Consider the following 23,053-nt stretch of genomic DNA (forward strand, 5'->3'; position numbering starts at 1 on the left):
GTTTGTTAATTACAGGACAGCACTTCTTTCAGAGCACCAGCAGTTCCGCGTTCTCAAAAATTCACAACCCTTTGAAGTTCCCAGAACTGAGCACCAAAAATCACAAGTCATCTTTAAAAGCTCCTGACCTGAGTGCTACAGATAAGATGAATTCCGTGGTCCTAACCCACTACAAGAAGTATTTCATGTAGATGGGGGTTAAGATAGGGGAAGGAGCACTGCTAACCTCCCTGGGGGCCGGCATCCTTCCCATCACAGCAACCTGATGAAATTCTTGTCAGGAATACTTAGCCTGTTCTCTAGTTCTACAACTCACCCTGCTGTTTGGTTGCTTTTCTTACTTTCTACCTTTTTATTTATTTATTTTGTATGCAGTTAAACAGAACTGTCATCTCTCACACTCAATATCTATCCATTTTATTGCTGGCTGAAGTGACTCCAGGAGCCAGCTAGTATATATTAGCTTGTTTGTTTACAAAGTGCTTTGGAATTAAAAAGGATCACTGGTAAACATTGTGTAGCACCAGCAGTAGCTGAACAATATAATAACTGTAGAATGATTCCTGTGCATACCTATGCTATCTCATAAACTGAGATGAAGTTTTCTTCTGAAAACTGGATCCCAGAGTCATCTCTGGCTCGATGCCACTGGAACAGTGGGTGTGGTGCTTCACGAGTGAAATATTACCCCAGTCTTGGTAACTGTTATCTTTTCTGTAATTTAGCCTTCTGACAAGACAACATGAAACCTTGGCAGACTTTCATTGTCCAGAAAGCCAAAAGAATGATTTTTTTTCTTTTCCCTCCAGTGAAGAAGAGATCACTTTATAGGCTTTCTTCTGGGAAAGGCAAGGTCGGCGGAAAGCAGATTATTTTTAGGGGTCATATGCACCAAGCCAAGACTCCCCAGTGCTAGACAATTATCAGCTACTGGGTTGCACTGTTTTGTTTTGCAGCTGTGTGCACTTGACCAAATTTTGCCAGCTGAGACATTCTGTTAAGGGGTGAGTGAGGGATCTCTAAACACAGACTCCCCAAACTAAATAAATTACAAACCCAAACCAACCTCCCTAAAGTTCCCATATGCTCACAGGGATTGTGATTTACTGCAGTGATTGTGTAACTCTTTAAGTGCACTCAGAGTCACTGTAAAGACAGAAAAAAAAAAGTCTGAAATCTCTCTGTATTCTGATCTTGTCTCTCATTTCTATGTACCTTGGTAGAATTGTGCTTTAAGTGGACTTCCAAGAACTTTCTCAGCTGCTGATAGCTGCATGCAGTGGATGGCTATCAGATCCATGGATGACCAGACACCTGATATCTTGCATTTCTTCATATTATCGCCTGAAATCCTGCTTATTCTGCTAGCAGGGAAATCTCATCAGCCATGGCTTTTTCAGCTGCCATACCTACTGGTTCCCTCTACACTGCTCAATCAGTCACATGGGCCTCGTCTGCCATTTCTAAAAAGCTCCTTTTTTATTCTGGGCTTCAGTTCAACCTGCTGACTTGGGCAAACTGCAGACTTCTTTTTTCAAGGGTTCTGCTTCCATGTGGAGGACAGCAGATGGGTATACCAGGAGTTGGAGCTGTCAGCTGTTGGCTGGGAGCAGGCTGCACAGCTTCTGGGCTGGGTCCCTCAAGCAGCTGATACAAATGGCAGCAGAACATGGCAGCCTCCACTTGGCCCAGTAGCCCTGTGTTTGCTTTTCCCTCAGTTTTTCTCAAGTTGATAAAATGTGTGTTTTTGCAAGGAAAACAAGGCCAGCACAGCTGGCTTTAGCCCTCTCCTGCTTTCCTGCCTGTGTAGGAAGACGCATAGTAGATACCCCAGACCAACCCATGGAGTGGGTCATACCTCAGTGGTACATCCTGATGTTCATGAAGACCTTGCCTCACCTGCACCACAGCCCTGGGATGAGTTTCCACTCTGCCTGTATTGCCTTTCCCTGCAGCTCACTGAGCCACAGCTGGAGCTCTTCTCTCCCAACCCCACAGTCCTTCAGCATGTCACCTTGATGACTGCTCAAATAATTCCTATACACACTTACGCTATAGCTGTCTGGGGAAGCCATGGACAGAGCTTAGAAGGTGACTTGTCTAAGGTTAGATTTTGACAAATAACCAGTGCGTGCTTGTATTGAAATTTCTTGAGATTTAAAGTATTCCCCTCACATTGCTACAGTAAATCTTCCTTTTTTTCTTGTATTAAAAGGTAGAATTTAGACAAAACACAGCACTTCTGAACTTGGTGTTTCACAGGACATCAGGAAATCTTTCTTTGCGTCCCACCAAGCCAGAAATTTCTGGTTTCTGTAATCTCTTGGGTTCCTTCTGTGTCTGAGCTCACTACCTTTAAACACGTTTGAAGAGTAAATAGAAGAATAAACAGTCCTGAGCTTATCATGCTTTGTGGTATTTATGCGCCTACAAGTAAGCAGGCAGTGGTAGTTGCTACCTAGTGGAAAGAATAATAAAATACTTAATGATGATTATTGATTAGCTTAACCTAAAGCTCGTGAGAAAGATATTTTGTATAGAAGAAAAGAGAGTCTGGTTTGTTACATAATAGGATGTTCATCCTATAAATACTTTACATTGATCTGAGACAACAACTGACCCAACAGTTTTATATTTCTTCTCTGTATCAATAGGTGCTGGCAGAATAATTTGGCAATTCCTTTATCTTGCCTTTCCTCTCTGAAGTTTTGTTTTACTTTGTTTCTTCACAGGATGATGGCCTCCCAGAGAATGAACATCAGCTATCAGTAGCTGGGAAGATAAAGAAGCATTTCAACTCAGGCCCTAAGCCGAACAGCACAGCAGCTGGAGTTTCTGTCATAGCAGTAAGCATCTGAAATACACAGATGAAACACTTAAATAAGTGCCCACAGGACTGTGTGTGTTTAGGGCATGCCACCAAAAGAAACCAGAGAGGGTCAGTCTTTAGGTAGCTGTAACAATTAATATAAACATAGTTTGACTGGTATTCTGCCATTGATTCTCCTTGTGAGTCACATTGTTATTTAATAGCCCTAGGAGATATAACATTATGCACACTTTCACATTTTGTCAGAAGGTTGTTGGATCTAACATTGATGTACATAGGCTGAACATTTGATCTATGGGACCATTACATTTTACTTGGCAGCAGAATCATCACATGGATTGAGGCAGCACAGAAGTTCTAGCAGGACAGCATCACTTTACAGTGAATGGAAATTACTTCAAAACTGTAACAGCAAACCCATATGGCAACCTTAGCTTCTTTTCTTTGAAGACACCAAAGAGAGATATAATGACTCACTTCTTGTGGAAAAAATGCTACCTTTGGAGTTGATTCTAGTCTAGCCACTTCATATTTAGCTGAGCATCAACACACTACTGTTAGATGCCAAAGCTGCATACAGATTGCAGGCTGCTTTCCTCCAGACAGAAGAACTTAATAGAGCTCCTTGCTGTCTTCTGTCACACTGCCGCTGCAGTCTGGATGTTCCAGGTTAGAATGTGTTGGAGCTTCTGAAGCTAAGCTTGACCAAACTTTTGCCCAAGCTTTACTGAAGTTTTGATGGCATCCTCAGCATAGCATACATCACATGTTTGTATTTTTTTTTGCCTAGAGATAAACACATGCATTAGATATACACACAGAGAGAATATATTCAGTGTTTTCTAAGATTATTCATACTAATCCCATTAAATAGTGCACATCCTTTACATTTTTGATACATCTGCCTGTGTTTGTAAGCTTTTCTTTATTACTCATGGCAATGTTAATGCTCCAAACAGTCACTAAAAATAAGTGACACATTAAACATAACCATTCCCATATCAAATTACTCAGTGTTCATTCCCAGCTTCCATGAATTGCAGGTGATGTGAGTGCACATGTACACTTTCTTGTACTGTTTCCACTTTCATGTTTCTCAGCTCAGCCCCTCCAGTGGTGAGTTAAATCAGCATGAAGTAAACTCAGCTCAGCGCATGCAATCTGGCTCACAGGTGTGAACTGTTTGTACAGCAGAATGGATACTCTCTCAAAGTTACTTGGTATAAGTACTTAAAATTTCAAGCTGTGCCTCTCATATTTTTTCTTTACTCTTTTCCAACCCTAAACTTCCTCAACATGGAAGCAAGTTGTTCCTCATGCTTTTCTTAGATTCTCTCAGTCATCAGCTAACATAGTCAGCTTTTTTATTATTATTATTTTCATTTTTAAGCAATAATACTGCAACAGCTCTCCCACAACTAAAACATCACATACCCATTGCTCATCTGAACTGCAGGTATGTTCTGTATAGACTAGCTAAAACCTCGTTCCTTTCGAATGGACTGCCAGCACGCTTGTCCATGAGAATTACTGCTCAGACCCTCCATGCTAATGACTTCAAAGCCTAGAAGCAAGAAATGATGCCTCTGTCCTCATCCATCCGTCGCCTCCTTTATTTGTTTAATTTCCCCACAGTCTTCTTTTATTTTCTTTCTTTGCCCCAGTTGCTCTGCCAAGGAATTGTTTACAGCAGTTGGATAGCTGAGTAATGAAAAAGGCACCATGGTGAATCTTTCCACTGCAAAACATTATAAATCAGAAAAAAACAAACAAAAAAAAAAACAAAACAAAAACCAACAGTGTTTGCTAATTTATATTTTAATGGCTTTTATTTATTTTTTAGTGTTTGGAAATTTAAGAAATTATTTTAATTCATTGTCTCTATGGGTGAACTTGATACTCTAGAGTGATGAATTCTGCAGCTTGGGCTATAAAGCAGAAACATCTCAAGTATTTTTTGCAAAATACAAAATGTGGTTTGATTAGGTTATGTCAACTAATTTCTAAAAGTATGGAAGAGATGGGGCAGGACAGACCTTTTTAGTGTTTAGGTAGTGAAGAATGGCTAGATGATTATAAGAAGAAATCGTATGTATTTTCTACAAAGCTAATTCAATAAGTTAGTCAAAAGCAAAACAACAAAACCTTTAATTGCTGTTTCTGTTGTTTGAAAACGTATGTAATACACATTCGACATGCATGTCAGTAGGGTTTTACATTTGGGAATCTGCCTTTTAACTGTGCAATATCAAATATCATGAAAGTAAATCTTATTAACTAAGCCTGCTCTACATTTAGAATTTTCAAAGCATATACAGATGCTGCAACATACTGTTCAGCTATAAAAACTTTCACTAAGTATATTTTCTACAAAAATATCATTTTATTGTGCCTGCCTGTATGTTTATTGTAACTTTTCAAGAGAGTGCTTGTGTATATAATATATAGAGGCATTCTATATATTATGTAACACATCTGTGTCTGTGTGTTTGTGAAAATGTGTTAATATGTGCATATATTTATATAGATTACTTAATAGTTACAAGTGTTAGCATTATTTTGAGTTTTATACCTCTATTTATGTACAGAGATAGGTAATCTGTGGTATTTAGCTCTTAATTTGTCCTCACACTGGTATAATGCTATATGCCTGTTTTCCTTTGTGGTAAGAAGTAACACACCTCAGAGATCTCAAGCAGTATTTATCATATGCACCAATTAAAACTCTAACATGAAAACTAAGTTCATATTGCTCTGATACAAAACTACATTCGTAAGGATGTGTTTGTGGTCAGCTTGTTGAAGAGAAAATGAAGCCATGTGTGTTTTATATACATGTACTCTGGCCACTGCTTCCTTCAGCAGCATCCAAGAACTCCTTTTGCTCAGGTTTAAGTTTTCCTTGCTAATGTAATAATCCTCAGTAATAATTATCTCTGACTACCCAGGGCAGATTCATCCTACAACTTCTCATGCATGTGTCCAGACTTTAAGCTTGTCCATATTTGGAAGGATTTGTCAGGTTGGACACTACCAGAACGAACGTGCTGTGCATAACCAGCAAACTTCCTTTGCTGGTGTAACAGGAGTTGATTTCTCAAACAAAATTAACTACACGGGCAAAGAGATTTTTCAGTTCATACATTAATGCATCATTAAAAGTTCTGCCAGCATAACTATGTCAGCTGGGGGAAAAAAAAATCCCTTAAACCAACATAGCTTTGCCAGCAAAAATTTAATTGGAAAGCCAGCTTTTAGAGCAGCAATGTTGTTAACAAGTCCCTGAAATCCACTGCTTGCTGATGGGAGAGCGTATGGGAGAAAGATCACTACAGTTACCTTATTCTTGCTGTAAGCACTAACTTCTGTTCAGTGTGGAATACAGGCTGCCAGGCTTGGTCCCTTCAGTCTGATTCAGAACTACCATGTTAGCAGTAAGTGTGTGCCAAAAAGATTGCAGGATCAGGTTTCTCCTACAGCTTTCCAATAGGAATAATCTTTTTTAGATCTATGATGGTGTTTATAAAGACACTTCAGTAAAAACATAAAAATAGGCCTTTACTAAAAGGTCTTTTTGAAAATTGGGGATAGAATTGTTCATTCAATTCACTAGGGATGTTGTCCCACTTTTCCCAAGCAATGTCCTGTGTCTGGACGTGCTGGGTTTTAGTGGAGGTGCCTAAAGTGACTGAGAGACAAAGTTGTTTCTTAAGAACAATTTGCAATCCAGAGGTGTGACATTAACTCTGCATATTAACTGAGCATCGTTCAGTTTGTGTTCCTGTCTGAGCTGTTAAAGCTTTGCCTTTATGTTGTCACTTCTGTGCTTGTATTTTGGCCATCTTTAAGGCAGAGGAAAATACTAATGATAATGAAATGCTAAGGTTGTTTGAGGTCTCTGTCTTGGCAATGGGAGTAAATTCCATCTGGAGACTCTCAGGAATGGAGTAGGACAGAAGAAGAGAGCTGTTTGGGAAGTCCATGCAGCTCTCTGCCAACCTGGGGCTCTTGCAGCTGCCAAGGGGAGGGCAGCAGTGGGTCAGTGCCGTGCCTGCTGCTGAGCATCAAGCAAAATGAAACCTTGCAGATGGGATTCTTAGCAGGGGGATTTCTTGGCTGGTATGGAAGAGAAGCCAAGTCTGGCCTGTTAGTTTTACTTGGCTTAGAGATGAACCTGTGACTTGAATGTCACTTCTTATCTTTTGTTTGTATTGTTGTGGGCTTGTTGTGTATCTCTGTTTTAGTCTGGTTTTTGTTTTTTCTTTTATGGAATAATTTCCACACCGACTAAACTGTTTGAGCTCTTCCCAGACAGCTAAATCCCCCGATTTTGTCTTATCTTTTAGCTATTGTATTTTAGAGTGGTCATTTTGATCTACTTTTTCAGCCAAGTCCCTTTTGTGCATTCTGTACGCAGTATGCCATGCAGCCAGTAGATGGCAATGGCAGACCAGCGTAGGTAAGCAGACAGAAAATAAACCACAACTACAGGGTTCTCCTGTTTTTAAACAGGAAAAGTCCTTTAAGTCATTCTAAATAAGATGGAACAGGCATTGTTTTAACAAAAAGGAATTAATTATCAAATTCTACACTCATAATATAGTCATCAAGAAAAACTTGAAATTGCCAATAGCTCCCTGCTACCCTTTGAGGAGCTGGTAACCAGAAATGTGTCAAACTGCTTTCCTGCATTTAGAACCAGAAACTGTTACCAGCGTGTAAATACACGCCACGCTCTTACTGGAGCACAAAATGGCCCTTTCTCTTCATAGGGCAAAACATGAAAAGCGTTGTAGCTCTCAGATTCAAAGTGGGCAGTGTCTGTCTCAAGACATTTCCCCTAAAATCCCGTTTAACTCAGCTAAAAGGTGCCTCAGCCGGATGCTGTGCAGTGCAGGAGGGTCAGAGAAAACAGCCTCTTTTCTTTGTTCTCATGCACGTTATTCTGCTAGCGATAAACCAAACTTCAGAGATTTCTACTCCTAAAATCATATCAGGAGCACACTTTTCTGGACACGGCGTTAAGTTCATTTCCATTTTGACTTTAATTGGTGCAATTTTAAACCTAATAGTTCCATACTGTTATCTTTTTGAGCATGAGGTGTAAGCTGGAATGACAAACAATGCTACTCATGGCTCCAAGGAGCCCTCTCCAAGGTTAACGCATTTTTAGAAATGAATTACCGTGATTGATGGGGTATCAAAACCTGATTCTTTTCATCTTTGCACATTCCATGATTATGAAGCACTCTAATTTAAGCCTGGTGCAGTCTGTCTAGCCCTCTCCCTGTGATGGTTGCACTGCATTTTTGTAAATTATTAAACCACTCCGTTTAATTGCGAAAGATAATTTTCCATTACTGGTATGTGCAACTTGAAAGGGCACTTCTGTCTTCGGAGGTAACGAGATATTGGTCAGACTTTTACATGAGTGCATTATGCATTAAGTAACCTATTTCACAAGCTCGGTTTTAGCCTGAATAAATTGGCTTCTGATTTAGGAGGACAGGCTCTAGAATTAGTGTTTTTTTCCTTTTCTTTCTTTACTTTTTTTCTTTCTCTCTCTAGCGTTAGCTGTAGGATGTTAGCTAAGTGCCTTCTGAACGCAGTAACTGTTACACTAAGCAGGGACGCTTGCTCTGGAGTCTGAGTTCTTTAGCCTAATGCTGATCCACTGAGTTGCCCCGTTTCTCTCTGCTCAGCTGGACCACGGGTTTACCATCAAGAGATCAGGGTCTTTGGACTACTACCAACAACCAGGAATGTATTGGATAAGGTATGCGCTGGTGCAGCTCCCACAGTCAGTGTTTCCATGGCAACGTGCTGGCAGTCTCCATTCACCAGTTCCTCCAGTGGATAAACATGCTTTTTGATTTGTTCTCCGGTCCATATGCTGCTTTATTGGTTTCGTTTGAATCCTGATTGAGATGCCACACCTCCTCATTCCCTCTCCTCACCCATCCCTCACACCCACATCGCCAGCTTTCTCTCCATTGCACATGCTCAGTACCAATTCCCTCCTAGTTAAAAGGACAGTGTATATAGAAAACCCCGATATGCTGGAGCGTGCACCCCTATTGCATCTGCCTCCCCACTTCTAAGCACCAGGAGCAGCAACAGGCTCTCAGCATATATCCTTCTCCTTCCCCACTGAGACGTGGGGCTATATACTGTCATTTTAAACCCACCGAACACAATCCTTACCTTAGATGGAACAATGCATTTACAGAACAGAGCACTTAGAAACTCTCCCAAGTTCAATGAAATACAATGCATTGTATGTGCTGGTAAGCTTGTGTTTCTAACGATGCATTCTTTCTATTTTGTTTTGAAAACCTTTCTGGTGCCTATTTCTTTTCCTTTGAGTTTTTTTGTTTTTAATATTGCATGAGTCTTCCAAATATATTTTTCCTCATTGTGTAACTGTGCCAGGGTTGTGTGAGCTGGCTTATCCCGTATGGTGATGGGGGGGTTGGGGTGGGGGGCTGTGCTGGAGAGGGGTGAGGAGGGTTCTGTTTCCATAGCCCACCCCAGGCCCACACCTCCTCCATCAATCAGAGCTCTGCCATTCCCACCCAGTGGTTACTTGCTGGCTTCTTTCCTCATTATTACTCACAAGAGCTGGGTTTTGATCGCTAACAAGATTTTTATAAGTTTCTTGTGTTTTCAAACACTACTTTTAAAGACTCAGCTGTGAGGTATTCGGAAAAGAAACCAACCCAGCAAATTAACCACATTTAGGAAACAGCAGAGATGGTCCCTGCGAGTGTTCCCAGCCAGGCAGAATCCTGCCCTCAGATCATTTCAAAGCCTGCATGGGTCAGTCAGACTGCAGCACGGTTTCCTTCAAACCTAGCGGCTCCCTGAGCACACACTGAGGATTAAGGAGATTGTGATATGGATGTTCTGGGGAAAGAAAGAAAATCCTACTTTTCAGCCAAGAAGTGGAAAAGTAGTTCCTATCCATCAGTTAAATTTGGGCTAGTAAGAACTGAGAAATGCTTCCCCTCCGAGCGTGTAGCAGTGCCTGTAATTCTAGCCCATGGCACTTGTGTTCACGGCCATAAACCTACAGCAACCTGCAAAACATAAATAGCAAACCATGCTTTGTCCGTTTGTCCCTTGGCATCACGCTTTGCAGCCTCTTGTCCTGTAGCAGTGGATGGAGGAGGCAGCAGCACAGCAGCTGCACGGTGTGGGTTTTCCCTGCAGACTGGGATCCCGAGTGCCCGGCTCTAGATAGGTGTGAGAGTATTAGGAGTACTAAGGAAGGATGGCGTTCTGTGTCAAGCAGGACTTTGTCGGATAGCTGTGGCTTTAATGCCTCCTCTGTAAAACAGAGGAAAACACAGCAGCTTCATCATTTATCTGTCCTAGGTTAACTGCTACCCATGATCAGTTGCACTCTTTTTTTTGCCTTACTATTTTTAACACCTCCCCCTCCCCTCAAAAAAAAAAAAAAAAGAAAGAAAGAAAAAATCTTCTTAAAGATCCCTCTTCAGGGGAAGCAGAGAACCAGAAAGAGGAGAGTCTCTTCTCGGATTGGCCTTGACTCAGTTTAACTGCTTGGCCTGGATTTTGAAACAAACCATATGTATGTTTGGGAGGTAAAGGGAAAAGACTCCGATTCTGCAACATGGTAAATAAATAAACGCTTATATGTGTTTTAAATATATATATATATATATAAAATCAAATAAAGCCATTTGACTAAAGCAGTAGTAATGGCTGCCATCAGCATGCAAAATGACACATCCTTGAATAATGGGCTGGAGCAGATGGGCGATAATCTCCCTTATTCATATATAAACTGCTCTGTTATCCAGCTGGGGGCAGTAACAACAATGTTTATAATTAGTGCTTTCTAAACAGTGTACCTAGTGTGCAAAGCCAAATTGGGAGAGCGGGGCTCATAGGCGTAATTAGGAAATGCTACAACAGGGGTAGCTCAGAACAAGCCCTGTTCTATATTTGTTCCTTTTCATCTCCAAGAAACCAGCAACTGCTGCAGTGACCAGCACTGTGGTATAAATAAAACCATTTTGGTTTAGCAATTGTTTACTTTTTAGTGGTAACTGTGAGCACAAATGCAGAGCATATGAAAGGATCGTCAACTCCCATCTATAAAACAGTTAATTTGTCACAGGCCCGTGAAAATTAACCTGAATTCACAAGTATGGCGAAAAAATGAAAGGAGATACAAGGAAAATGTAATGCTCCCATTGTTAGTATTAAACTATTCGTTTCTTTCCCACTCCTTTGATCATCCCTGGTTCATAGCAAGTCTTCTAAAATATCTTTTTAAAAGGCACCATTTCCTCCTTCAATCAACCAGAAAACCTTTTCCTTTCTCAGTCTAAAATACTTTTCTTATTCAGAGTGCCTCTAAATCCTAATATTCCAACTGCTCATTTTACATCTTGTTTTATTCCCTGTCAGGAAGAAAAAATGTGCAAGTGTTTTGAAGTGATGGGACTTTTTGGAGGTACTAAAATTTAACAGAAGTTATGGCAGTAGTAGTTGTAGCCAGTATGAGATACAACGCCTGGAAAACCTTTCAACACAAGGAACACAAAAAAATATAAGAGCCAAATCAGTAAAATCGTTTGGACTCAAAGATGATAGAACAGGCTGAGGTGTTTATTCTTGATAGCCAGGAAAGGCAGCTTTGGGGTGGGTGGGTAATGCCGGTGGTGCATTCCTGTGTTCATTCACCCCAAATTACCAATGTAGAGTTAAAGACAGCAGGTATTTATTACCCCTTTCTCATCGCTGAGCAGAGGAATTTTGTTTGGGATTTCTTTTTTTCCCTTTCAAGTCAGCCTTATTTGCTAATAGATCACTTTGTAAAAGGATTAAAAGCCATGCATTTATCTTTGATAGTTTTCCTTCTGTTAGAACTTAGCAACAGTAACTACAAAAAATCCACATGGAGGGGATGGCAGCTGATTGTCCTTTTGAAATATCTAGACTTCCTTTCTTACAAGGAACTTTTCTTTAAAGTCTACTTATCAGAGGCTTTTAACACTTCATGTGGCTCAGATTTTTTTTTTATTTTTATTTTTTTTTTACATTTTTGTGACTAAACCAAAATGTTAAAGGTGAAAGTATTTTCAAGCCTTCTTCCCTTTAGCCCCAGGTGTTTCAGTATCCTGAGCACAGCCTTCTTCAGCTACCTTCGTTACCAGTTTCTCCCAGTGGCAGCATTTTGAAGGCCATGCTTTGCATAACTCACCGTTTTCTTTTACCCTGCCTGAATTACCTTATATGTGTTCAGGTTTATGTCTGAATCTTAACAATGTTTCAATCTGATACTGACAAAATGCCTTAAATTTTCTGCCTTGTCTGGACTGCTTGTAAATATCAAAGAAACACCAGTGTGGGTGTATCTAATGTAAAATATTAGTATAAAATATTAGTATATAAAAGATTTATATATATGTTATTTTTAATACATCCACATACACTGTATAAGAGCTAAGAGAGCAAAAAAAAAAAACAACTAAGGAGTTATATGGGAAAATCATCAATTACCTTATGTATGTAATGACAGTAGCAAGGAGACTGGTTACATTCTGTGTGTAATGAAGCCATCAATCCTGTAGAACTGAATTCATGAAATACTGTATTTTTAAAATACAGTTCTCACTCTCCCATTTTGAAAAGCATCTGAAGAGCTCGTTTGAAAATCCCTCATTCCAGTCTGTGCTTGGTACCTAATTCCCAGTACTTTGCATCTGTCAAGTTACTTACACCTGTCTCAAGTGGATACAATACACTTTCAAGTCAAAAGTTAAAAGCAAATGTCTTGACAGTGGGCAGAGTAGTTGGGAATTAGGCTTACTATCTCTAAAGCGCCATTTTTAATGCAGTAAAACCCTCTGTAAACTTAATGCTAGTGAAAACAGACAAACATCTAAACTCCTTTAAAAGCCCTTCTCCTGATCTGTGACTAAGAAAACCACAACTGCTTTACAAACTAGAAATAAAATTCACCCATGCAAACAACTTGGCCCTAGGTTTCTTCCACGTGTAATTGAAACCAGCTGAGGAATCGTGTCTCCAAAAAGGGGGAATGTCGAAGAATAAACACGAACTTAAATATAGCAATATGAATTCAGCAGTTATATGTGTGGGATACTTATCATGGTATTCACTCACCACTACAGTAAGAAGCATACATCAAATTGATTTGGTTTTCTTTCTTTTTTTCTTTTCATGTAAGCAAAATTCCATGCCAGAGGTTACATGGTGCACTGAAGCACTGGCCTTTTGCATTTGGAGGTTTAAGTTCAAATCCACTCAATGGATTTGTCCCCTCGATGCGGCCATTTGCACGTCTCCAAATCACCATGTAACTTGACTTAGTTATGGCTTGTGCCTGAGGGGCTACAAATAAATGTGTCTTTCACTCCTGGACTGAGGTGCATTGCAAAGTTTGAAGCACTCTCCAAGAAGTGTCTGGAATCATGAATCTCTCGTACATGTATGGTTGTGTATATATATGTGTGTATACATATATTTTATATATATATATATATGCATATATATATATGAGAAGCCAATGGAAAACAATATAAAAAAGGCATACCAATATGCAGCCTGGTGTGGCCTTGCGCCCTTGCACTTTAAAAGTTGCTGCTATCACTTAAAGGTCATTTTTTACAGCAGGGACATCTGCCATTACATATCTCAGTATATTTAAATCACTAGCTAAAAGCTTAAGGAAATAAGGTGAAATTATCCAGGCGTAAACATTTAGATACATGCACACACCTATGTGTGTATAGAAGAATGCACTGGAAGATAAAGACCAGTGTTGCAATACATGTGTCCATTTAATTTCACTCTCTAACAAAGCATCACCAAAACTGCAGACAAATTGCAAATATGTTCATGCAGAATGAAAGCAAGTGAAGGGAATGGTTCTCAGATTAATGCATGAACAGCTGCATCCCCAGTTCCGTCTCCTAGACTGTATGAATAATGGATGCGCTAAGAGGCAAAATGCAACAATAATGTTCTTTTATTAATGAAATGAATATATATCTATATTTGGTGGCCAGCAGTAAATTAAGACATGTGAAAAGAAAAACAATCACTGCTCGTGTCCATAAAAAGCAGTTATTCAGTAATTACTGGTCTGACAGAAAATATCATCCTGCTGCTAAAATAAGGTGCCTCCTTCTGCAAATCCCACACGTATATCAAAGCAGATGTCGTTTTTGAATGTCTGTCCATAAACACGGACTTCAACCTTTTCCAAGAAGAAAAGAATTTGCATGGCTCAGGAGTCCTGCAATATCTTGAGTTAGAGGTCAGGAAAAAGATGCTCCCAATGGTAAAATCCTGGCTGTCCCTCAGTGTTTAGATGAGAGAAGCAAAGATGTTAAAATAACAGCATTTTACTGTTAACCATTTGGTACTGGGTGTCAGGATTACTAAATGTTGATGCAAAATACATTAGTGCTTAATGAAGTGCTTCAGACCCATCAGCACCAAACTATTAAAGGCAATCCACTTATCTGCTCCTGGATAAGAAGCTCTGCATTTCCTCATATGGATTGTAAGAGGACAGCTGCATAGCTTAAATAAGAACACTACACTAACATTTTAGTTGCCATTACTATCATATAGTGCTCAAAGTTCTCACTCTCTCACCTCAAGCTGGGAAAAAAAAAAAAAAAGTCAAAATGTGATAATGAAAATCTGGGCTTTGCAGCCCTCTGAAGCATAAGTGCACTTCAGATCCTCTTATTATTTATTGAAAGTGGAGCTTAAAGAAGAAATGTCCTGAAAATCAGTAATGGAGCAATTCATACCCTGGCGAGCCATCCAATAGTGAATGGTACATGAAATAATAAATCAGGGAAATCAAGGCAATGCATCTAAGAGGTCTTTGTTACAAAAATAGCAATATTAGTGAAAATGCTGATTTTTTTGAATGTGCCACGTGCACAAGAGGGTACAGGAGGTGAGAGCTGCACTATAAAACACATGCAGTTAGTACACCAGTGTATATGGTATCTCTCCTGCATTGCAATGCATTGATCTCTCATGTTCTAAAATTTTCAGAGGCAAAAAGTAACTGAGCTCATTAGATGAAAAACCACCTTTGTGTCAAATACCAAATGCTGTACTTTATGGCAGCATAACAAATGTTGGGAGTGCAAAATGTCCCCATAACGTTGGGTGGAACAAACCCTATCTTGCATGTCCAGAGGGAGCTGTCACTGCTCTGTGCATGTCCAGGACTGACCTGTTCTGTGATTCTGAGATGTGAAACTCTAAATGAGTATATACAAGAATATGATCTATGTAGGTTTACTTTCACCAGATCAGTACTCCCTTCTTTGGCTCTGTGACCTTGCACATCTTTATTTGATAAGCTTGTTAAATGAGAAAGGCTTTGAATGTCTCTCAGACCAGGAGAGGGAACACATAATGCCACGGAGTCTGCAGGCATGGATGGCCTTATGGATAAAGGCCAGTCAGAACCTGTTCAGAGTGAGACTTCTGGTAAAAATGTGAAGAAAAATATAGTCTCAAAAATATCACAGGGAATTTCTTAAGGGCTAAGCAGCCAGAAATGCTTGGTCCTACAAACCGTAGCATATAGGTGCTGGATTAGATGGAACAATCAGGGATTTTTGCTTGCCTTTGGTTATTGAGGAAAGAAGTGCCTTTACGTGCATTTAGACAAATAGCCTCAAAACTTTTCCTTAATGATAGCAGAAAATCAGTATCTTAGATTTTATTTTTAAATACATCTTTTAAATAGTGTCGCGGTATTTAATTGTCTAACTACTTTTGCAGTTTAATTAAAAAAAAATGTTTTTTTTTAAAAAAAAAAAAAACAAAACATCCTAGGCTAAACTTTAAAAAGAACCTTTTATTCAAGAGTGTTCACTTACCTGTAACTCATCTAATTTTAAATACTTTCACTTTTTACATACACATTTACCATTCTCCCACATCGGACTTTAAAACTAAATTTTGAATTTAATACAACTATTTTTTATTTATTTGACCAGAAATGTTTAACCTTCTCAGAGGATAGAATCCGTTACCGCAGCATGAAGTGATGTGGCTTAAACTTTAAATAAATGCTTATTTCCTGTAAGCATAAAAAAATCTTTTAAATGGAAATCTGTATTTTATAGAATGGTAATATATGCCATTCTTTTCAATTTTCACACAGTATGTGGTATATTCACTGTGTGTAAATGATCTAGGTATTCTTCTGTTTCACATTAAAAAATAATCAAAAACTGAATTGGTTCAAGGCCGAGAAATATTGAAGGCATTGAAAATACTAATGAGTGCTCTTAACCAAAAGATTAGCAGTAAACAAAGAAATTTTCAGCAGATTGTAAGTGTTGGATTTTGTAGCTATTATTTAAAATAGAAGGATGAACTTATGAAAGGTAATTATTTTACAGCCTTAAAGTAGTGCTGTGTAGATTCTGGACTCAGAAATAGTTCAGCAATTTAGCCTAACTAAATCCATTTGCTGTAGTAGTTCTGTACTCTCGTCCATCTTACTGTCTCTATTACACCATTATTGAATGCTGATTGCATTATTTTAGAGCATGGATGGCTATAATGCTATTCTGCACCTGTATGATGGATTTCGTTTTCATTTTGTTTTCAAGAATATATTGGCTAGAAATGCATCTCTGCTCTCCTATGAGGCCCAAAGTATAACTGGTACGTTTTCTAGAGAAATCAGTCATGTATATCTCGAGAGAAAACCATAAATCCTTCAAAGCAGAATAACCTTTTGGTTACATTCTTTTAGACGGAAATTTTCATGCTGGGGAAGAGAATTTACAAGGAGTTAAACCTATTCAATTCTCAACACTATCCTTGCCTCCAGTGTCATTACCAAATACCTATTTGTATTTGGTGGGTAATCTCATCTGCCTTTTCCCTTTTTTTAACTTTTCCCCCAAACACATGGGCCATGCTTCAAGAAGATAGCCCTGGCTCAGAAAGCAGTTAACTATGTGTCAAAATGCTCTTGCTGAATCAAGGCCATCCTGTTGAACTTGTATTTTTAGTGACTTCAGGAAAACAGCCAAAACAAACAAACAAACAAAAAAACAAACAAACAAACAAAAAAAACAACAAAAAACAAAACACCCCTAGTCTGAAATCATTGGCTGGGCTTGGTCTGCCCATACTGGGTTGCAGCTTCACCTTGTGAGTGTGACAGACAAAGCAGAAGGGATGTGGTTAGAACTTGTAGTCATCTTATTAAGAACCGCACTCTCAACAGTGGCAGAAACTAACCCCAAAATTAAAGCCCATCAAATAAACATTCTGCCTCCCCAGATTCTGGATTTCCTCATTCATATCTCGAGTCTTGATAAAATTTACAGACTATCTAGTTTGACAGACCCTGGTTAACCTGAGGAGGGAGGATATGCAGGCTAAATGTGTCTTTCCATCTGAGCTCTTCAGCGTTCTTCCTAAGAACATCCATTGAGTAGCATGAGGAGGTGTGAAAGAGCTGGGCTAGCTCCCCTCAGTGTTTGTTTTTCCTCTCTTGTTTGACAACTTCATCCCAATCCATCTTTGTTAGCCAATTGCACTGACTTGAACATGGGTGAGTGTGTATCAACCTTCATTAGGTCAAATCAAAGACAAACATACATCTCTGCCTCACCTATAGAAACAGATTTATACTTAGAGAAGGGTGGGGGGAAGGTCAGTTGGTATTTGGCTTGAAACTCGAATTTACTAAAATATGAAATTAATAGCATCCAGAAGTAGAACATATGGCATCCATATATACGGTACTGTATCTGCTCGATGATGTCAGACTACCTCTTAAGGTTTGGGAAATGCACTTTTTAAAGCATTTAGCTATGTTGTGGGCTAAACCTTTCAGACTTGACTGAAACAGAACAGGTTTAATTTGGTCTGAACATTTATTATCCCTGGTATTTGCGGGCCACATAAAAACTCATGGTTTTCATTAGCTTTGCATTTCACGCACAGCCTAATTTCATTTATTCTCATTTTATGCCCCTGCCAGACCACCGCTCTTGATAAGGAGAGGCAGGTTTTCCGACGAAGACGCAACCAGGATGTGAGGGGACGTTACAAGGCACAGCAGGCTCCACCTGAACTCAACTCCGAATCGGAAGACTATTCACCAAGTTCATCCGAGACTGTTCGCTCACCTAATTCACCCTTTTAATAAAACACTTTTACTCAAAAGTTTTGGCTTTAACCCTTTGAGACCCTGAAAATCCTTCAGACCCATGTGAGGTGATTACATCCAATCTGTCCAGCACTAGCTGCTGAGATAGTGGAACATAAAAAGGTGCTTACAGAACCTTTGTAAGAATTATTTCCTAATTAATTGAAATACTTGTTCTCTGTTTAGATTGTAACTTGCTGCTAATATTATCCTCAAAGGGTTAAGGCTATTTTGCTTTTTTTATTTCAAGATAGAAGCAGTGAATGTTTTCATCAGTGAAATTAGGAAATGCAGTATGTAATTTTAGCACATGTTAACCCTCTGAGTAAAGAATCAACTTAAATCTTGACAGCCCACATTAGGGCTTTATTCTGGCTTTTTTGCTTTTATACGCACATACCTTTTATAGTACCCTAAAATTCCTTGCTAGTTTTGGGCCAAAATGGTACCAAACACACTATCGCTTAGGGGCTACAAATATGGGCTTTAAAAACAAGAAATATAGTGAAACAAACAGTATCTTCCACAGCAGCTCATTCTAAACCGGCATTATGATTCCTTAGAAAATGACTGTTGGAGGATATTATGCAGGATCAATGGGAAATTGAGTTTAAGGCAGCCTTAGAGCTTAAAGAAGATGACATGATGATGGCCATGGAAGGTTGCTTCCCTATCATTTGCTGCCAATGATAATGCAGAGTCTTGGGAAATGGCTTGAGAACACGTTCTGTCATGTGTATGTAATAATCTAGTTGAGAAGGTCCTATTACAAAAATGCACAGACATCCTTCTGCTCCGCATGACCTGGTTATTCCATAGATAGCCACAGTTAATACTATGATGAAATTTAAATATTAATATTGAGAATTACCCTTAAAACAGCTAGAGCATTTCTCAACAGAGGAAAATAAAAAGTCATTTAATATATATGTAAAGCCTAACCTGTATTAGTGAAAGTTTTTGTCTTAGAGTGGAGAAACTAAAAATAACTCACCATTTCTATTTGTAATATTCAATAAAATGGGCATTTACACAGAATACACATATTTTTGGTTTGTTAAAACCTCAACACAGCATTACAGCATTTTCTTTAACCATTATCGTGAAGTTGGCTTCCACGGAAATATTATACTCTGTAGATGTTTGCTTCAAATGATGTAATTTGAAAGAAAAAAAAAAAAAAAAAAAAAAAAAAAGTGACCATAAATTCACTCAAAATTACACTAGAATAGAAAATACAGCTTCCAAAATCCTGTTCTAAAGTGAAAGATATCATCATTAAGGTCATACTTCCAAATTTTACCCATCTAAAATTGACAATATTTGATACTTTCCCATCTAAATCTAAAATTTTGCTGTGGTGTTTTTAAAAAGTCATAAAAATGTGGTTTTCTCTTTCTTCCTCCCTCTCTTTTTTCTCTCTTTCATTGTCTCTTTGTATTTAGTATCACACAAATGGAAATATCAGTATGCTGCCCAAAAAGATGTGCAGACTTTGCTGATCTTGCTGGGAAGTATAAATAAAGTTTGGAGGAACTGGGCAAGTTGCCCACAGTGCAGTTTCTGTTCTGAGTTGCGTTTGCCCATGGAGCTATCACTACACGCAGTTGTGGCAATGAAGGTGTACCTGCACCTTGTTGGATTTGGTGTAATGCTCTTTTGCATTTCTAGGTGGAAATATCAGGTGAACCACATTTTAAGAAACACTGGAATTGGTTTGTTTCTCCATCCTTCAAAATGCATCTTTCACTGTTTCAGTCATTAAAAACATTAAAAGCTTTTAAGATTTTGAATATAAGTATTTCATCTTGTGAAATTTCACACAAATGGTACACAAGCATTTCAAACACAGTGCAATTAACCTGAGCCAGCATTAAATGAGAAGTGAGACATTTAATCTAAGTTAGATCGCCAGACTTTCTTGATAGTACAGAAATGAGCATTTTCAGGTTTGATTCATCTCATCTGTTGTGGCACACATTTTAGGAAGGACTCAGGGTTTGATACACCCATTGATCTCACTTCTTGGACTGTAGAAGAAACCACTGGTAGGAGCTCACATCAGACATCAAACTTAAGATTATTAAGTTTAGTAGAATAAATGTCACTTTAGGAGCCTGATCTCTGAATATACACCCATATGCACAAGGCCTGTGCATCTGCATGGCCTCAGTCCCTCTAATTGGAATCCAAATTATTAAACTAAGTGAATCAAGTAGATGTCTTGTAGGAGAATTCTGCAGAGACAGGAACTGATAGGATAAATGAACTGCCATGTGAAAACCCCTAGTTTTAGGATTTGGGAAAGGCTGGATATGGGAAAGGACTCATCCTTGACCATGCCTATCCAATCCTACAGTCCCTTGCTAGGCAGAGCACAGTCACCGTCATTGTGATGTCAATGGCTGTATTTTAATAGCATTTGGGTAGGACAGTTATTTTTTGTTCATGGGATCAAACCCTCAGCCAAAATCAATTCTCCCTTGTGCCACTTACCTACATCAAGTTGTAGTAGATTAGGATCTGGCACATGTTTTGCCTGCATTGCCCTTCCCACACTGCAGTACAGCCATCCCTTTAGAATAGATGCAACTCAACCATGTAAATGCAAGACACACATTTGGTAATAAAAAAGTGTCCATCAATACCACATGCTTTTTGACTGTTGGGAAAATTTGGCAGTCTTAAAGCAAAGGCCAATGGCCATTCTTCTTAATTAGAGAGGGAGGTCAGAAGAAAAAAAAACAATATACATTTCACATTAAGCATGAGAAATATTACTCAAAACCCACCTGGGAGTTTCCTATCACCTTTGCCTTGCTTTGGAATACAGGGTTATCATTAAAATAAGATGTTTGGCTCCTTCATCTTACACCATCTTGCACTACTTAAATTGTATGTGAAAATAATCCTAGACCCTGAAATCACTACTCATCCCCAGCATCTTAAATGTTTCTGATCTTTGGCTTATGTTTTATGAACATAACTATAAAAACATTTAAGTTATTTTTGGGTCTGTAACGTATTGAGTTTCAAACTGCTGATAGCCTCTTTGTAGTCTTCAAGGAAAAGTATCTGAATCTGAAAACTGTTTTAAAAGGAGTTTCCATGGTGGTTTTGAATGTATTCACATATTTTAAACATAACCATATACATGTATATGTATGTATGGTTTTGTGGAAATAATGTTTCAGGCTTGCATATTAGCATCCGCCCCATTTCTTTTCTAATGTCTGAATGGGAGCAAGCAAGAACAGACTATGTGCCCCCCAAAATACTTGAAACACCCTTTAAAAAAAGGAAACAAAGACAACAGATGATTTCTAATGTGATGATCTGAGAGAGCACATAGCACACCACATTCATTTTACTGTAATAAATACTGGCCCTCCTGACTTCTTTCTTTGTTTTCTTTTTGAATCACTGCAATGTATTGGTGCTAAAAATAATTTTTAAAATGCTTACTATGTAAACAAGTCCACTTTCCTCCTGCCAAACCTATGTAGTTAACTGAGACTGATGGCCATCATTGTAAGCCCCATCTATCACCAAGGAGATAGAGAGAGAAGCACTTCCACAGGGCGATTCAGGTCATCTAATATCTGGTCTCCAGAGGTGCCTGTTGGGCTGATCTTAGCATTAACAGGTGAATAGAACAGGGTCACTTCCAGCTTAAGTCCTCTCAATTAAGTGTGAGCAAGGATAACATGGTCTCCAAACTAAGTGCAATATTCTAGTGAGCTTGCGTGTGGTAAGCAAATTGTGATGTGAAAATATAGTGATAGGTAGGTGATAGGTGATGATAGCACAGTTAAGTGGTCCTGGGATGGGTTTCATCTCATTTAGATGCATCCATCTAAGAGTTATGTATATAATCTAAGGCAATCATCTCAGCTTCCTTTATAGTTGCTGGAGACTGGCTTCTCTAGTGTACAATTACAATTCTAGGATGGATGAATCTCTCACTAGATGTGGTGGCCAGCTCAAATATATTTAGAATGTGATTCATTAAGTTGCAACACATAAAGTAATATTTCTGTCAGTTATAATTTTCCTAGCATTGATGTACAAAAAATCCAGAGTACCACAGCTATACTCAGAGGGTTAACAGAAAAGCACAAGGCATGCTGATTACATTGGTGTATCCAAACTGCTTTGCTTTTCTAGCCAGTGTTTGCTGATTTTTTTCAGAAAATTCTTGAAAATTTTCAAGTTTGAAATAATTTCAGTGTTGTTGTTTAAGGAATTTCTATAACCAAATTAATCTTATTTTTAGCTTAACCTATCACAGGAATAATATGTATCATTGATGCAGTGTAAGTCTGTAGTTATCAATTTTATTAATTCCACAAGTGACTCCGGAAATCTCTCTTTTTTTAAGTACTTACTATAGAGCTTACAATGGTGGCATAGGTGACTGAGACTGTCGTTCTTCTTGGTAAACAAACAATATTGTAATTTCAAAGAAGTCCTAAGAATCAGCTTTTCTGTTTGGTAGTGTAGTAGTTAGGGGAAAACCTATCTATCTCATGACATGCATTGTGTAAATCATCTTTGTAGATGAAGATCGTTCATATTAATGAACACATTCTTTTTCCTTGACATTGTAGCAGAAACCGTTTACTTGTTAATGAACAACCAATACATTTATTCGCTTCAGACTGTTAGAGGGGAAAGTGAGATTCCAGTCATTGACGATGTTATCGCTTTACAGTAGCCCTCATCTAATTTAAATGTGGTGAATTCTACAATAAGCAGAGCCAAACCTGTGAATAAACTCCTGAAAAAGCCTGGTGGGTCTTTATTCAGTTGGATGCTTGCATACAGCAGTATGTGACAGCAGGAAGGCTTTCAGAATTGTTGAAATGAAAGCAGTATATCCACAAATAAGAGCTAAATTACAATCTTTTCCCTATGGGGCACATATGTTTAAAAAGAATTAAAAAAGAAAAGAAAAGAAAGAAAAAGAAAAATTGGCTTAGAGGTTTGCAGCCATACTATATTACCACAGG

General features: G+C 38.6%; 1 protein-coding gene across 1 annotated transcript in view; it reads left to right on the forward strand.

The window, feature by feature from the left end:
* Positions 1–22,831, forward strand: part of DCLK1 (doublecortin like kinase 1) — a 228,443-nt gene extending 205,612 nt beyond the window's left edge. Inside the window, exons 16-18 of the mRNA XM_015851967.2 lie at positions 2,733–2,846; positions 8,533–8,606; positions 17,874–22,831. Of these exons, the coding sequence (XP_015707453.1) occupies positions 2,733–2,846; positions 8,533–8,606; positions 17,874–17,931 (246 nt within the window). The 3' untranslated portion in view covers positions 17,932–22,831. The remainder of the gene's footprint in view (positions 1–2,732; positions 2,847–8,532; positions 8,607–17,873) is intronic.
* The last annotated feature ends 222 nt before the right edge of the window (positions 22,832–23,053 follow it).

This window comes from Coturnix japonica, chromosome 1, assembly GCF_001577835.2.
Source record: "Coturnix japonica isolate 7356 chromosome 1, Coturnix japonica 2.1, whole genome shotgun sequence".
Classification (NCBI taxonomy): domain Eukaryota; kingdom Metazoa; phylum Chordata; class Aves; order Galliformes; family Phasianidae; genus Coturnix; species Coturnix japonica.